This window comes from Lepidochelys kempii, chromosome 6 (assembly GCF_965140285.1).
Source record: "Lepidochelys kempii isolate rLepKem1 chromosome 6, rLepKem1.hap1, whole genome shotgun sequence".
NCBI lineage: Eukaryota > Metazoa > Chordata > Testudines > Cheloniidae > Lepidochelys > Lepidochelys kempii.
In genome coordinates, this window is record NC_136385.1 from 84911787 (window position 1) to 84928849 (window position 17063).

The following is a 17063-nucleotide window of genomic DNA, read 5'->3' on the forward strand; positions in this document are numbered from 1 at the left end:
CCCTATTTTTATAGAGGGGAGGATGGGGGGTGTGGGCAAAGGTTGTATTCCCCCTCTTGTAAAAGACCATCTTCATCTGCTCAATGTTTTGGACAGCTACTTTCAAAAAGTTGGGCTTAAGGGTCTGGTGTCCAGGGCCGCACACGTAGCCCTTAATTAGGGTTTGAGGTGGGATTAGAACCGGAGGCTCAACCTCTGCCAGTTCCTTGGACTAGCCATTTAGCCAAGAGGGAGTAAATCAGCCGCGGCAGCTCGCGCCCGTACGGATGCGCGCACTGGGAGTGCGGGAAGGCGCGCGTCCGCCCAGCTTCCCAGGAAATTCGCGGGAGCAGCAGAGCTTCTTCCCGCGCACGCGCAGCCGGGCGTCGGGAGCGCGCGGCGGCGGGAGCGGGAGGGAAGCTGCTGAGGTAAAGTTAGGGGGAGAGAGAGAGAGAGAGAGAGAGACTCCGTCAGCGAAGCGAGAGCCGGGGAGGCTCAGCGGCCGCCATTACTGAGCCGAGAGCGCCAGGGAGGTGGGACGGGGCCGCGGCGGCTGAGGGCCGGCGAGTCCAGGAAGCCCGGCGGGGAGGAGAAGCCGCTGGCGAGGAGAGCGCGTCCCGGGAATGCTGCAACCCCCGCCGCCGCGGAGGAGCCGGATCCCGACCGCGCGAGGTAGGGGAAAGAATCCGTCCCCCTGGGATCTCACCCGGCTCCCCACCCCGGGCTGCGGGGGCCGGGGCCGGCCGGCCGGCGGAGAAGGGGCAGCTGGCGCCGCCGCTGGGTGTAACCAGTTCGGAGAGCCGGGACGGCTGCCCGCTGGGAGCGGCGGAACCGGGAGCCGGCTGCCCCAGCGCCGCCCGCCACCTACGCGCGGGGGAGGGCGGGAGAGGAGTGAGCTTGCCTGGTCCCAGACAGGTGAAGGGCAAGGCCTGAGCAATGGGAGGGTCTGAGCCTGCCGTACGAGGCTGCCAGCTGGTCACGGTTGTGGGGGGAGCTTTCCTCGTCCTCTCGCCTTCCTTCCTCCTCCTCCTAATTCTTCCTTTCTCTTTTTTCCCCTTCTCTAATGGATTTCAACTGTTCTCAGTTCTCCCACCCTCGCCCCCTTCTCTCACGCCTCAAAAATTCCTTGAAATTAAATCTCAGCAAACTTCGCTCCCTTAATGATGTGTGTGCGTTTCTATTTTTCCACCAGGTGGGTTTTAAGCCTTTGAAATAGGGGATCCAGGATAAGATGTTGCAATTTACAGCATTTATATCCGTTCCACCGGTGTAACCTTTAGACTTTCTCCACCCAAGGAAAGCTCCAGAGATACATATAGAAATAACAGTACGGTGCTGCAGATGCATGATATAGGGAGGGTAAAACACTGGATCTGTTAAAAAAAAAATTTAGGATCAATAACAGAGAAAATGGGAAGCTACCCCCCTTTTTTGCCCCCTCTGGGTATGAGGCTTTCGGTATACTCAGTGCTAAGGATTTACCTAATAAGTGGGAGTCAAACATTTTAAGTCCAAAACAAAATAGTCATAGAGGTGTGTGTGTGTGTTCTTAAGTTGAGATTCACACAGATAATTTATTTTTTTTTGCTTAGGTAGTAGAGATTGACAGAATTTTTTTAAAAGTGTGCACTGCAGAATAAAACTGAAATGGATCACTGCATTTGCTGATCAATCGAACGTCCATTTTAACTGTGTGTCTTTGGAAGGCTTTCACTACTATTGAAATGAATTACAGCACTGATACTGGAATACCCATGTCATAAATGAATGCGGAGTTAATAGGTGGTATTTTTTTATTGTGTTGATGTCACGGAGTCCTACCTTATAAGGTTCTGTGGTATGAAAGCTGTTTTCAGCTGTGACAACAGTTACCATAATCCCAGAATTATGCTTTTAAAAAAAAAAAAAGAATTAACAGTGCATATTTAAAACTTGTTGGTTTATAAATGAGCATCCAGGTACATTTTTGACATGGGCGCTTATATTCTTTTCCTGCAACTATTGGTTTTGTTTATGGTAATATGCTACAACTTAAATACAGTAATTTTACTATAACATAGTGAGTGTGCAGTTAATATAGTGGTGATATTTTTAGTGGTGATATAGTACATCATATAGTGTCAGAACACTACTTTAAGAGTTTGTTACGTTATCACTAGCTTGTTGCTTTTAATTTGGGAAAATAACATTCTAAACACTGAATATGCAAATTATTAAAACACCTTTTATAAGCTTGATTGGAATGTAAATAGGTTTAATAGTGCAATTGTGAACAACGCAATAAAATGAAGAACTTACAGCCAAGTTTCTTCTTTTGGTAGTGTTAGGCTTTATTTTTTCTAAGGTGTGGCATTGGTAACATAATTAATCCAATTAAATATTTTATGCTCAGAACAAATGGTCTTAAAATCCTATTGTTAGCACAGGTATAAACAAACAGAATTTGTTTTTTGAGGTTAAAGCTAAATTTTTTTTGTCCCATAGGTCTTTACTTTCAAGGAAAATTTCTCTATGAAGTTTACATAAACATATTAATATATTTGGGTTTTCTGAGCATCTTCATTAAAGAATAATGCTACTAAAAATAATTCCATTCCTTTTAATGAAGGTATTAAAGGATGCTGGCAATCTTATCAGACCACCAAAAAGTACTTCCTTAACTAAAGGTAAATATAGTGGCACTCCTGGAGGATGCCTTACATGTAATTTGAAACATTTATTATTTTTAATAGACTAATATGTGGGATATTCTTTAAATTTTCTAGAAAGCAGCTTCCAGAGTTGATTCTAAATGTGAATTTACCTTTATTGAAGGAATAAAAGTTTGTCTAAGTGGATGTCTGGAATGAATGAGTAATTCATGACTTCAAAATTTAGTCACATAGAGGTGTGCATAGAGATGTTCTACTGTAAATGGGCAGTTACTAGAGAAAATGTTGAGTAAATCTACAATAATTTTATACTACTACTATAGTGAGCAATTATTTTAGCACTGGAAGATAACATTTGTTACTGACGATACACTTTTAGAAATCCCAGGCACTGCAAAATGTTTTCAAAGGTAAAATTTGGCCTTAAGTTTCTCTTTATAATAGTTAATAATATTTGGTACTTGGAGAGTGCTTTTTATGCATAGATCTCTAAACACTTTACAAATGTGAGTAAGCATTATTTTCATTTTACAGCGAGGGAAACTGGGACAAAGATGTTTGATTTGCCCAAGGTCATAAAAGTCAGTGGCAGAACTAGAAATAGAACCCAGATCTCCTGACTTTTAGTTACTGGGGCCTAGGCCATCCATCACAATTCCTCCTTAAACAAAAAGGACACGTGATTTACGTGGTACAATAAATATGGGTTGCTGAGTTCTGCTCCACTATTTTCTCTGTCCTTTTAGTGACTGGATTTATTCTCTTTTCTTCCACATGCCAAACTGGTTTTAGTTCAGTTTCACAGTTTCTTCCTCTAATTATGACTTTTTTCTTTTTTTTTCCCTCTTCATCACTTCCTTTATCCCATTATCTTGCAGGTTCTGTTGTGAATTCCCCATAATTCCCTTTGGTAATCTTCCTTCCAGCAACGCTTTTGTGGTCTTTGAGTAACTATAATGTTATCTGTAAATGGAGAGCCTGATCCTGCAGTCTTTGCACTGAGAAACTTTTGTTGAACAGCATGAATATCTTCAATGGGAGTTGCTCCTGCATAATGACTACAAGATCAGGCCTAGTCTAATTTTGTGTTACTGTTTTACTTTTTGCTTCTGTTTAAATAATGGTATTGTATCTAAATTTAACAGTTGTCTTTCAGATATTTGAAAATCTTCTGTAGAAGACCAATAGCCTAATTTAGAGAAAAAAAGTTCAGACTTCCATAATGATGGTAATTTGAACCATTACTGTTTGCCAACATGTGTGTCTTCATAAAACAGTTGTTTGAGATTTCAAGACAACACATGTTGTGGTGGTTCCTGAATGTAACATCCACTTGTAGTTAACTTTTTATATGAATACAGTAATGTAATAGTCATAAAAATGCTTCCTAGGATTTTAGAAAGAAATTTAAAAATAGCAAATGGTAAATTTATTTGGTGAGCACAATTTTGGTGAAATTGCTAACAGTCAAAATATAGGTTTCAGAGTAATAGCCGTGTTAGTCTGTATTCGCAAAAAGAAAAGGCCTACTTGTGGCACCTTAGAGACTAACCAATTTATCTGAGCATAAGCTTTCGTGAGCTACAGCTCACTTCATCGGATGCATACTGTGGAAAGTGTAGAAGATCTTTTATATGCTTTGTGTGTATAAAAGATCTTCTACACTTTCCACAGTATGCATCCGATGAAGTGAGCTGTAGCTCACGAAAGCTTATGCTCAGATAAATTGGTTAGTCTCTAAGGTGCCACAAGTAGTCAAAATATAGTTACTCTTAGAACAATTGGAATATAAGATCCCATCCTGAGAGCTCTGTGGGGTGTTTTGTTTTTAAAAGTGGAAATAATTTGTAGGTTATGTTAAATCTTAAGAGAATTAGGGATTTTCAAACTGAATATAGTATTAGTCAGTCAGAGATGAAATGGAAAATCTAGTGGATTGAGAAAGGGACTGAGAACTTGAAACACCTGTTTTTTAAGCCAAGTTTTGCCTTTGGGGGGGGGGGGGGGGTTCCACTTTGGGCAAAGCACTTAATTTTTCTGTCCGTCCCAGTTTGTAAAATGAGGATAGCAGTTTCTTTATAGGATTAATTAGGTTGTATTGCTCTTTAAAAATGTAATGTGATATATTTAGAATTCATATAATAAAGAAAACAGAAACAAATAAAAATTTGGATCATCCAGTCTCATCCGCTATCTATTTCGCTTTACTACTTACTGTTCCATTCAACCTAATATCTTCTCTGATCTTGAAATACCTGCAATGTTAGTGCTCAAGCCACCTCTCTTGGTAGTTTGTTTCTGTATTTATTCTTGTTAGTTATTCCTGTGTTGCACTTATTTCCTGAAATGTAGCCTGAATGTTTTCTTCCTTGGTTCAGTGTTTCTGGGTTTTTAACCGTTTTAAAATAATTTATTGAAGTTATTTACACATTTTCAATTTTTTTAATGAATAATTCAGTTTGGTTATAGTCACTCTTACTACATTTTTTAATGCTTATGAAAGGTGCCCAATTGGCAGTCTTGAATACTTAAGTTTAAATATGGTCAGAGGTAGTGCAAGCATTCCTAAACAGCTTTGTTTAATGTGCATGAATGTTGAAGTGAGGTGTGTGTGCACCCTTGTCCACTAGGCAATGGACTGAGACTATCAACTCACTTTACAAAGGCTGTCATAAGTAACACCTAAGGGTAACTCTTGGTAACTAACGTCCTGGAACATTCTGAGATGTCTGAAAGTAAGGAAATGAATACTGGTGGTTCAATGGCTCTGGTATATGCATCATCAATATAGTTCATAGCCAGCCTTGAACACTAAAACCTAGTGAATGTTTCCCAGGACTCAAGGTTTCATTGTATACCCCCCCCCCCCCCCCAAATAAAATAAAATAAAACCAGTCTAATTAAGAACTGAACCACCACCAGAGACAGGAAAAAATGAACCTTTGTTCATGTTCTTTTTTCAAAGGACAGCATAGTAGAAGTGTAACACCTTTTCCTCTCTTATTACTTTATTGCAGCATCCCTTGGTATAAATTCAATTTTTGGGGAGGATTAAAATAAAAAAAACTTGTATCCAAAAGCTGAGGGTTTTTCATCTTGAGCCATAGCGATGCTTTTATTTTTCTGCTCCAATTGTTATAACCCACTGTCACTTCCTAATGACAAACATACCTAGTAGCTTGTAATGTAATATATAACTGTATTTTAAAAATATATTTCTTGTAAGTATTTTTAAGGTACATATATGCGGAAACAAATGTAATTCATGTATTTATAGATTTAAACTAAAGTAAATCTTTCTGATGAATAAAATAAAGTTTTGTACCTTATCCCAATGCTGGTTTTCTTATGTCTTTATAACTTTGAAAGTATTAATGGATCATATGTTCATTTTCAGATCCCTCAAGGAAGGACTAATTGAAGGAGATAGTTTAAATGTGTGACATCGCTGCAGGGAAATCTCTGGAAGTTAACAATCTTCTTGCTTGGTACCTTGCTTCTATCAGGGTAAGTTTAGGCTTTTGATCTTCATGATCTTCTGAAAAATTAGTAGAAGTGAATAGATACTGATCACAACATATGTTATGGGTTTTTTTTTTTATAACTACATTCTGAAATTAAAAAACCCGTTCAGTCCCATGGCAAGACATAGACAATTCAAAGCAACTCTTTTTGCAATGATGTCATGCATTTCCTCAGTATGCTTTAATTCACAAAGCCCTTCTTTTAGGGACCCAAAAATAGAAACTCTGTGATCCTTTAGTAACCCCAAAATTTTGGAAGGTAGGGGATTTTAGAAATGAAACAAAACAAAGGTCTGAACTCCCAGCAATCAAAAACCCTAGGGAAAGTTTCTAGAAATTCATGTTTTAATCAGATCTTTAATGATACTTCAGTGTAATTATTTTATGTTGAATAGAATAAGACTATAAACTCATATCTTACCATGAATTTATAGAAAATGCACATTTGTAAGTTTACAAAATTTGTAAACATGGAACATTTAGAGGTAGGGTTATATTGGTGTACTTAGAAGAAAATCTTGCTTCCCTTTAGGGAACAATATAGTAGTAATGGTCTGTTAAACGCCTACTCATAATGTATAGTCAGCTTATTTCTTTAACAGGTTTATTACTTTCTCATGTATTTATTTAAAAGGCATTTCATTGTCTATTTGTGTTATTTTCTAATTCGATATCTATCTATATATCTATAGCTATATCTGTATATGAATGAGATGGAAAAAGACCTGCTGGGTCACGTAGTTCATGTTCCTACTAATGCCAACCCTCCTTACAATTTTTTCCTTTGTCCATCTTGTTAATGCTCCAACGCTCCAACTGATGCAACTTTTGCCACTTTCCATGAAAGATCTTCATCAGTCTAATACACCTGTCAGGAACTTTTCACTGCTACTCAGCAAAAAAAACCTATTTTTCTTTCCTTAATTTCATTCTGTTATTCCCAGTTGAAATATCTCTTAATTCCTCTTGTTCTTAGGTCTTTAGTCTTTTAGAATAACTTCCTTACTGTCTTCTCAGTTGTACAACTGGAAAGTTGGTATTATGTTCTGAACACAGATTCCTTAAAAGGAGAGGAGAAGGAAAGACTTAGTGTGCAGTTTATATATTAAAGGGGATACATTAAATAAAAATCAATTATGTCTGAAAACATTTATATGCTAGAATTATGAGTAACTCCAAGTTTGTTATAACTGAAAGCTTAGAAGATTTTTTTTCTATGATGTTTGTTTACCTCTCATTTGACAGTATTCTGTCTGCAGCTGGTATCAGTCTTTGGTGTTGTCATTCATTTTGTCCTGTTTATGCCATCTCACAGTCACAAGGGAAATAAAACTTTTAAAAATCGAAAAGGAGAATGTGAAAATGAAACCTTAAATTTGTAGATATAGTAACTGAAATTATTGTTTACTATTTTTTTCAACTAACTGGATTTCAAATGATATGTCTTTTGAAATAAACCAGTGAATCAGACCTCCTTGGCCAAGACTTTATATTCCAACCTTCAGTCCACAGCAAATTTTTACTGGACTGTGGGGAACAGAAAGTAGTTTATAATGAAAATGTTGACTCAGTGTCTAATTCTTATCTTGTGAATGATGCCACTATAATGTGTTTTACTTTAAAAGACAAATAAACCTAGTATTATCTATAAACAGTGTTCCAATTTATTTTTGCTAAATAGTTTTGCTGAGAGAGCCATTTTGTTTTAGGCCTGCATTCTCCGGGTTGTAAGAACAGAGAAAAACCTAGGAAGAAGGAACTTACAAAATCTTACATTGTTTTACTCTTTTTGAACATGTTTCTGTCAGAGACTGTTGGCAAATAATATCAAACATAATAAAATGCATAATAGTTTTGCCTCTTGTGACCAAAAAACTCACTGTGATGTAGAAATCAAGCTGAGTTTAAATTCCTTGTTTTTAATGAAATGTATTTGGTTTTAAAATTACCCATTTTAGTAATAGCAGCATAGCTGAGATAACACTGTAGGTGAAAACTGTTTAAATTTTAAGTGAGTGAGTATCATGACAACGGATGGTACATGTAAGCATTTTGCTTCTGATCAGTTTGAAGCTCAGTTTTAGTTCTTTCTAATCTAGATGTCAAATGGAAAGCTGTGTTGAAGCGTTACATTGGCTTTACAAGATAAAGCCATGAAAAATAATTTCTTGAATATTTGACATCAGTTTAGTCTATTTACAATACATTCTTATTTGCCTCATCTTAATTTAGAATTTCAAATACAGATACATTTTAATATTTGCCTATCTGTTTTAAGTCTTGACCTAAACTTTGGCAGGTTTTGGAAATGTATTATGCCAACCTTTTTTTTGTTTTTGTTAAAACTAAGAGCTTGTCTATATGAGACATTAGTGTGCAGCAAGCCACGGTGCAAATCTGCAGCACATTAGTTTGCAGTGTACTAACATCCTGTGTAAACAAGGCCTAAAGAAGCTTTCTTGGAATCATATCATTCATATCCACTGTAGTTGATGGATTTCTTAGGATAATAAAAATAAAGACTAAATTATAATTTAAGTCTGATTACAAAATTGAGATACAAAATTGGAATTTGTCTATATAGCCCACCTAAAAATTTTTCTTTGTGTTTTGATTGCTTATACATGCACAATTGCATGTTTGTTTTATGAGCCCATACATCTGTACAAATGTATGGGTGGTACTCTAATCTAGCAGTAGTCCTACCAAGTCTTCCGTGTCATCTGATACTCCTTGTTTTCCCATTAGTCTGTCAAAGGGGATCATAATTAGAATAGACTAGCTATTGAAATGTACTCCACTCTTTCCCCTCTCCCCATAACTTCATAGTTTCTAAATTAAATAGATGATCTGTTAAGAAAGCTAAAAGTTAGTGATAGTCTTTGTGCCATATTATTGTTTCAGAGATACCATTGTGAACCTGGAGTAACTCCATTATATTTGGTGTTTGTTTAAAATTTTGTTGTTGTTGTTTACAACACATTCTAAACCTTTATTTTTCTTGAAAGCAATGTGAATGGTACCGAGTAAAAAATAAAGATTGTGTGTATTTCAGTATTAAGGTTATTTTGTAAATCCCAATTCTGGATGATAACATTTTGTTTCCTTCTACACTTTGTTAGTGATTTGTTCTGCTCAAATGGGTTGCTGTCAACTATGAAATCTAGTCCATTTAAAAAAAAAATACCAAATATTAGTTTTTGGTATGTGTGTGTACTCCTTAGTTACTCTACCAAGTCTTTTGTTTTTATACTCTGTTTTTAAGCATTTCTTTACTGAAATAAGTATTCAAGGACTATCATGCAGATTCCTCCTATTTTTAGTAGGACTTGGATTTTACAAACATAAGACCCTAACCCATCCGTGTAACTTTGTTCATATGAATAGTCCCATTAACTTCAGTTGAACTACTCACCTGTTTAGAGAGATGCATAAGTTTGTACAGCATCAGTTCCATAGGGAGTATATTTTGTATTGTTTTTATCTAGGTGAGAATTCAGTGTTCTTCTCTTTTAGGTTTCAGAGTAGCAGCCGTGTTAGTCTGTATTCGCAAAAAGAAAAGGAGTACTTGTGGCACCTTAGAGACTAACCAATTTATTTGAGCATAAGCTTTCGTGAGCTACAGCTCACTTCATTGCCTTGTGGTATGTGAAAGACCAAAACAAACAAAAGAAACAATGGAACTGATTGTGTAAAGTGCTGCCAAATGCACAGAGCCAACAACCTGAAAAATACCCCACAGAATTTATTTTTCTCTCATCTTTTAGAGTAGTTTAAAGTGTTAATTTAGCAACAGTAGTTGAAAATTTTTCAGATGCAAGTTTAAGTTTTGGTGCTTTAAATAATATAAAAGGGTGCAGTCTGAACTACAAATGTTTTATTTAAAGTATTTATAAAATTTCCTCCTAATTTGAAAAGGGCATTTGTAATATGATATTTGTAAATTAAAATTGAAATTGATTCACTTTTGCTTATTGATTTTGTATCTTAAATATTCAGTGAAACCATAGTCAACATTTAAAAAATGACTTTTTTCTCTTATAGGACGATGATTCACCTAATCCTGAATATATAAGCTCTCATGGTGATGGGGGAAACAAGGAAAACTGAAATTAATCCTGGAGACGAGGATATACAGTTTTAATTTGAAGAGTTTTTTTCAGAATGAAAACCACATTCAGTTATCTTGATGAGTGCAGAAGGACGAGAAGAAAGTTATGATGGCTAAAAACAAAGAGCCTCGTCCCCCATCCTATGCTATTAGTGTGGTTGGACTATCTGGAACTGAAAAAGACAAAGGTAATTGTGGAGTTGGAAAGTCATGTTTGTGCAATAGGTTTGTGCGTTCGAAAGCAGATGAATATTATCCTGAGCATACCTCTGTGCTTAGCACAATTGACTTTGGAGGACGAGTTGTTAATAATGATCACTTTTTGTTCTGGGGTGACGTAACACAAAGCGGTGAGGACGGAACAGAATGCAAAGTTCATGTAATTGAACAGACTGAGTTCATTGATGATCAGACTTTCTTGCCTCATCGGAGTACGAATTTACAACCATATATAAAACGGGCAGCTGCCTCCAAATTGCAGTCAGCAGAAAAATTAATGTACATTTGCACAGATCAGCTAGGCTTGGAGCAAGACTTTGAGCAAAAACAAATGCCTGAAGGGAAACTGAACATAGATGGCTTTTTATTATGCATTGATGTTAGCCAAGGATGCAATAGGAAATTCGATGATCAACTTAAATTTGTGAATAATCTCTATATCCAGCTCTCAAAATCTAAAAAACCTATAATAATAGCAGCAACTAAATGTGATGAATGTGTGGATCATTATCTAAGAGAGGTTCAGGCGTTTGCTTCAAATAAAAAGAACCTTGTGGTCGTGGAAACATCAGCAAGATTCAATATCAATGTTGAGACATGTTTTACTGCACTGGTACAAATGATGGATAAAACTCGTGGCAAACCTAAAATAATTCCGTATCTGGATGCCTATAAGACACAGAGACAACTTGTTGTTACTGCAACAGATAAATTTGAAAAACTTGTGCAAACTGTGAGAGACTATCATGCAACTTGGAAAACTGTTAGTAATAAACTGAAAAATCATCCTGATTACGAGGAGTACATACATTTGGAAGGAACAAAAAAGGCCAAAAATACATTTTCAAAACACATAGAGCAGCTTAAACAGGAACATATAAGAAAAAGAAGAGAAGAATATATTAATACACTGCCAAGAGCTTTTAACACATTGCTGTCAAACCTTGATGAGATTGAACACCTGAACTGGTCAGAAGCCTTGAAGATAATGGAGAAAAGGCCAGACTTCCAACTTTGTTTTATTGTATTAGAAAAAACACCCTGGGATGAAACTGACCATATAGACAAAGTGAATGATAGGAGGATTCCATTTGACCTTCTCAGTACATTAGAAGCTGAAAAAGTCTATCAAAACCATGTACAGCATCTTATATCTGAGAAGAGGAGGGTTGAAATGAAGGAGAAGTTCAAAAAAACTCTTGAGAAAATACAGTTCATTTCACCTGGGCAGCCATGGGAAGAAGTTATGTGCTTTGTTATGGAGGATGAAGCATTCAAATATATCACTGATGCAGACAGTAAAGAAGTATATAGCAGGCATCAGAGGGAAATAGTTGAAAAAGCCAAAGAGGAGTTTCAGGAAATGCTTTTTGAACATTCGGAACTGTTCTATGACCTAGATCTTAATGCAACACCCAGTTCAGATAAAATGAGTGAAATTCATGCAGTTCTGAGTGAAGAGCCGAGATACAAAGCTTTACAGAAACTTGCACCTGATAGAGAATCCCTTCTTCTTAAACACATAGGATTTGTTTATCATCCCACAAAAGAAACTTGTCTCAGTGGCCAAAATTGCATGGACATTAAAGTAGAGCAGTTACTTGCCAATAGTCTTTTGCAGCTTGACCATGGTCGCTTAAATTTGTACCATGATAGAGCCAATATTGATAAAGTTAATCTTTTCATTTTGGGTAAAGATGGTCTTGCGCAAGAGTTGGCAAATGAGATTCGGACACAATCCACTGATGATGAATATGCCTTAGATGGAAAAATATATGAACTAGATCTTAGGCCAGTTGATGCAAAGTCACCTTACCTTTTAAGTCAGTTATGGACCTCTGCCTTTAAACCGCATGGATTTTTCTGTGTGTTTAACTCTATTGAATCCCTCAATTTTATTGGAGAATGCATTGGAAAAATAAGGGCTGAAGCATCTCAGATAAGGAGAGACAAGTATATGGCTAGTCTTCCATTTACGTTAATATTGGCTAATCAGAGAGACAGCATTAGCAAAAACCTACCTATTCTGAGACACCAAGGTCAGCAATTAGCCAATAAGTTGCAGTGTCCTTTTGTAGATGTGCCTGCTGGTACATATCCACGTAAATTTAATGAGGCTCAAATAAAGCAAGCTCTAAGGGGAGTGCTGGAAGCAGTTAAACACAATTTGGATGTTGTAAGCCCAGTTCCCACCATTAAAGATCTGTCAGAAGCTGACTTGAGAATTGTGATGTGTGCCATGTGTGGAGATCCATTTAGTGTGGATCTTATTCTTTCACCCTTCCTTGACTCTCACTCGTGTAGTGCTGCTCAGGCTGGCCAGAATAACTCTTTAATGCTTGATAAAATTATAGGTGAAAAAAGGAGGCGGATACAGATAACCATATTATCATACCATTCTTCAATTGGTGTAAGGAAAGATGAACTAGTTCATGGGTATATACTAGTTTATTCTGCTAAAAGGAAGGCATCTATGGGAATGCTTCGGGCATTTCTTTCAGAAGTACAGGACACTATTCCTGTCCAGTTGGTGGCTGTAACTGATAGCCAGGCAGATTTTTTTGAGAATGAAGCTATCAAGGAATTAATGACTGAAGGAGAACATATAGCAACAGAGATTACTGCTAAATTTACAGCTTTATATTCTTTATCTCAGTATCATCGTCAGACTGAGGTTTTCACCTTGTTCTTCAGTGACGTATTAGAGAAGAAAAACATGATTGAAAATTCCTATATGTCTGATAGCACCAGAGAATCAACACATACAAGTGAAGATGTTTTCCTGCAGTCTCCCAGAGGAAATTCTCTTGCGTATAATTACTACCCAGATTCAGAAGATGATACGGAAGCACCACCCCCCTATAGCCCAATTGGAGATGATGTGCAGTTGCTCCCAACACCTAGCGATCGTTCAAAATATCGATTAGACTTGGAAGGAAATGAGTATCCTGTTCATAGCACACCACTCAACTGTCATGACCATGAACGCAACCACAAAGTACCTCCTCCTATAAAACCCAAGCCGCTTGTACCTAAGGCAAATGTGAAAAAACTGGATCCAAACCTTCTAAAAACAATTGAGGCTGGCATTGGTAAAAACCCAAGGAAACAATCCTCTCGAGTGCCTTTGGCACCACCAGAAGATTCAGACCAATCCGATAATTATGCAGAACCTATTGACACTGTTTTTAAACACAGAGGTTTTACTGATGATATCTATGCAGTTCCAGATGATAGTCAGAATCGTATTATTAAAATTCGAAACTCATTTGTTATAAATGCACAAGGAGATGAAGAAAATGGATTTTCTGATAGAATATCAAAGAGTCATGGGGAAAGAAGGCCATCAAAATACAAATATAAATCCAAAACACTGTTTAGTAAAGCAAAATCTTACTACAGGAGAACACATTCAGACGCAAGTGATGATGAGGCTTTTACCACATCTAAAACAAAAAGAAAAGGAAGACATCGTGGAAGTGAAGAAGATCCACTTCTGTCTCCAGTTGAAACCTGGAAAGGTGGAATCGATAACCCCGCTATCACTTCAGATCAAGAGTTAGATGACAAAAAAATGAAGAAGAAAACTCACAAAGTAAAAGAAGATAAGAAGGTAAGTTAGCTCAATCCATTTTGTTAAATGGTGTATAGATGAGTTCCATGAAGCTAAGACTCCCTTTTTTTTTTTTTTAAACAGTTCTTTGGCTGTCCTAACTTATAAAGCATTAAAATTCATTTCTGTGATTAGAAAGTGGCACTTTCTTTATGAATAGATCTGCTCTTTGTATGTATTCAGAGTTGTATTTGCTTTCTTTTGTGCAAGTTTTTACTCTTGTTAGCACTGAACAGCCAGTTTAATATGAGGGAATGAGCTGGGTTTTTTCTCCTTATGCATCAGTTGTTTACAAAGTCCTAGACAGGTTCTCCTTTGCAAACACATGGAAGGCAGTGGGGTTGCACATTGTCCCAAAAGGCATCATTTGTCCTCAGATCCTTTATTTTTAGTGATAATGCAAGAAAAGGGGGGAATAAAGCCGGCTAGAATTTTGGATCCTTGGTAGAGTTTGCAGAGTTAGCATTTAGGAAAAAAAATTTTTTACTTGTAAATTATATACATTTTGCGTGGAAACTGGGACTCTAAACATAGAATTCTACAATACTATTTTTAGATACATTCTACATAGAACTTCACTTAAAATTTTTTAATATTTATTTGCAATGTTCAGAAACATGCACAGTTACTCTGCACACAAGGCTAAATAGATCTGTGTGCAGATATTGCATCTTTGTTTAAAAAAAAATACTAGTAAGAGCAATGGTGTGATTGTTTCACATGTGCAACTACATGAAGGGTTTCTATTTTTCAGGATCCCTTTTCTAATTTTTGTTCTCTGGTAGGTTAAGTTTCTTTGTTTAAAATATCTAATTATATAAACAGAATGAAAACTTTGTGGTACTTGTATGACCTCTACTTTTTTAACTTAGGGTGTCTAAGGTAGTTGTGCCACACTTTAGTCTCACAGAAATGCTTTGGTCATTGTACTCCTGGTTTTCACTTAGTATGATATCAGAAACACATTTGGTCAATTAATTGTCATTTTGGTCACTATATAAATAATTGGTAGATCTTATGGATGTTGCCTTTTGCAGAATCGCAGAATTTCCCATTAATTTAAGGTTATATTTGCTGTTCTTGAATAGCATTTACAAATTTTTTTCATGTAAAATTAAAATCCACATTTTATAAATGGACTAATTTCTGAAATACATGATTCAGTACGAAGTCACTGCCAATTTCTTGAGATTCCCAAACTAGCACAAACAAAGCCTTCATATTCATGAAATATCTTCAACAGAGTTGTGTAGTTACAAAAATACTCACTTTGAAGTTATGCTTTTTAACTAAGTTAAGTAACTTTTAAATAATTTTGTAATAAACCTAATTGAGGGGTGCCTATTACTTTGGGTGCAAACAGTCTTGCTGTGTAGAGTTGAAAATGTCCTTTGCTGTACTGCGTTACTGGCACAAAATTGTTCTGAAGCTGGCATATATAGCTCCAGCAAGATCATACTAAGTGTTGGAGGATTCTCTAGCAGAGTGGAAGTTCAGTTTGGAAGGGTGCAGTCCTTTCTGTTTTCCTACACTTTTTAGATGTCATTATTCCTGTGGGAATTCTGCAACAGTGTGCGTGCGCAGAATTTGTCCCCTGTAGATTTCTTTGCTTCCCTGCAGAAAAATTGTTTCCCCATCAGAATGTCCAAGGGAAGCCACAAGAGCAGTCATGCGACCCTCCCCAGCTGTATGTTTTGGGTGCCCAGGGCAGCCGGCAGAGAGGTAAATCACTATGAGGCAGGAGGCGGGACTGGGGAAGATCCAGCTGGTGGTTCCTACCCTGCGCTGGGCTCAGCTGCTAGTCCTGGCTAGGGTGTGGAGGACAGAACTTCCCCTTCCCCTGCACAGCATCTGGGGCTGGGTCAACCTCCCAGCCTCTTCCAGATTTCTTCCCCCAGCTGCAGGAATCTTTGCAGACTCCCTTCCCTTTGCTGCATCCCTCCTTCCCCCACTCCTTGCACCCATGGCTCCTCAGCTGCAGGAGGAGGGATCCCTGTACAGGTCCCTTATCTCCCGAACCCCCCTGATGAGCCCCATTCCCCCTGCACCTGGACCACCACAATGAGCCACTTGCACCTGGATCCCCACCCCAACAAGCCCCAACCAGATGCACCTGGATCCCCACCCCACTGAGCTCCACTCCTCCCAGCATCTAGGTCCCCCACACCCAGGCCCCTGTGCTGAGCTCTATTGCCCTCACGCTGACCCCTGCTGATCCCCAGTCACCTTCACCTAGCCCCCCCCCCCCTGCAGAGTCCCATTACAATTGCACCCAGAACGCCCCCCAACAAGCACCTGTGCAGTTAGATGTGCCCCCGCACCTGGGTCTCCCACTGAGTTGTTTGCACCCAGATAGCCCCACACAGAACCCTCTCAGCCCACACCTGGATCCCCCCACACTAGGCTCCTCCACACTTGGATCCTGCCTTGCTGAGCCTGCCTGCCCACAGCTGGTGCACCTGGCATGAAGGGACAGGGTCCTGGGATGTTTCTGGGGCAGGCCCAGTCCTTGCGCTGTGTGGGTTGGGTGCAGCCTCACTGCTGAGTCCGTGTCCCGGGGGGGGGCGGGGGGAGCTGCACAGTGATCTCCCACCTCCATGTAGCCAATGGCCTGTGCTCCCCGATGCCATGCTGGCGCTTCCACATTTTTTGACAAAATTTGCAGAATTTTAAAATTGTGCACAGAATTTTTAAATTTTTGGTGCAGAATGTCCTCAGGAGAAAGATGTAGTCTTTTGGCACTTTGTGAATTTTTTAATTGCAGAATGAGACTCTTATACTACATCTATTCCTCACTGAATAGAAGAGATATGTTGCACATATGACAAACATCCAGTTTCTCCTAGTACCAACAATATAAAACTGTTACTGACTTTTGTTTTGAGGCTTTTTAACTTTTCCCCCTTCAACCATGAAAGGACTGCTGTTTTAGATTCACGGTTAGAAGGGTGTATATACAGGCTTCT

The 17063-nt window shown here is 38.1% G+C and overlaps 1 protein-coding gene across 9 annotated transcripts in view; it reads left to right on the forward strand.

The window, feature by feature from the left end:
• The first annotated feature begins 260 nt into the window (after positions 1-260).
• Positions 261-17063, forward strand: part of ARHGAP5 (Rho GTPase activating protein 5) — an 84105-nt gene continuing 67302 nt past the window's right edge. For 8 of the 9 annotated variants that reach the window (XM_073348975.1, XM_073348977.1, XM_073348978.1 and 5 more), the window contains exons 1-3: positions 261-651; positions 6028-6137; positions 10199-14097. In XM_073348975.1, the coding sequence (XP_073205076.1) occupies positions 10372-14097 (3726 nt within the window). In that variant the 5' untranslated portion in view covers positions 261-651; positions 6028-6137; positions 10199-10371. Of the gene's footprint in view, positions 652-3786; positions 3859-6027; positions 6138-10198; positions 14098-17063 lie in introns of all 9 variants that reach the window. The other variant, XM_073348976.1, reaches the window with a different exon arrangement.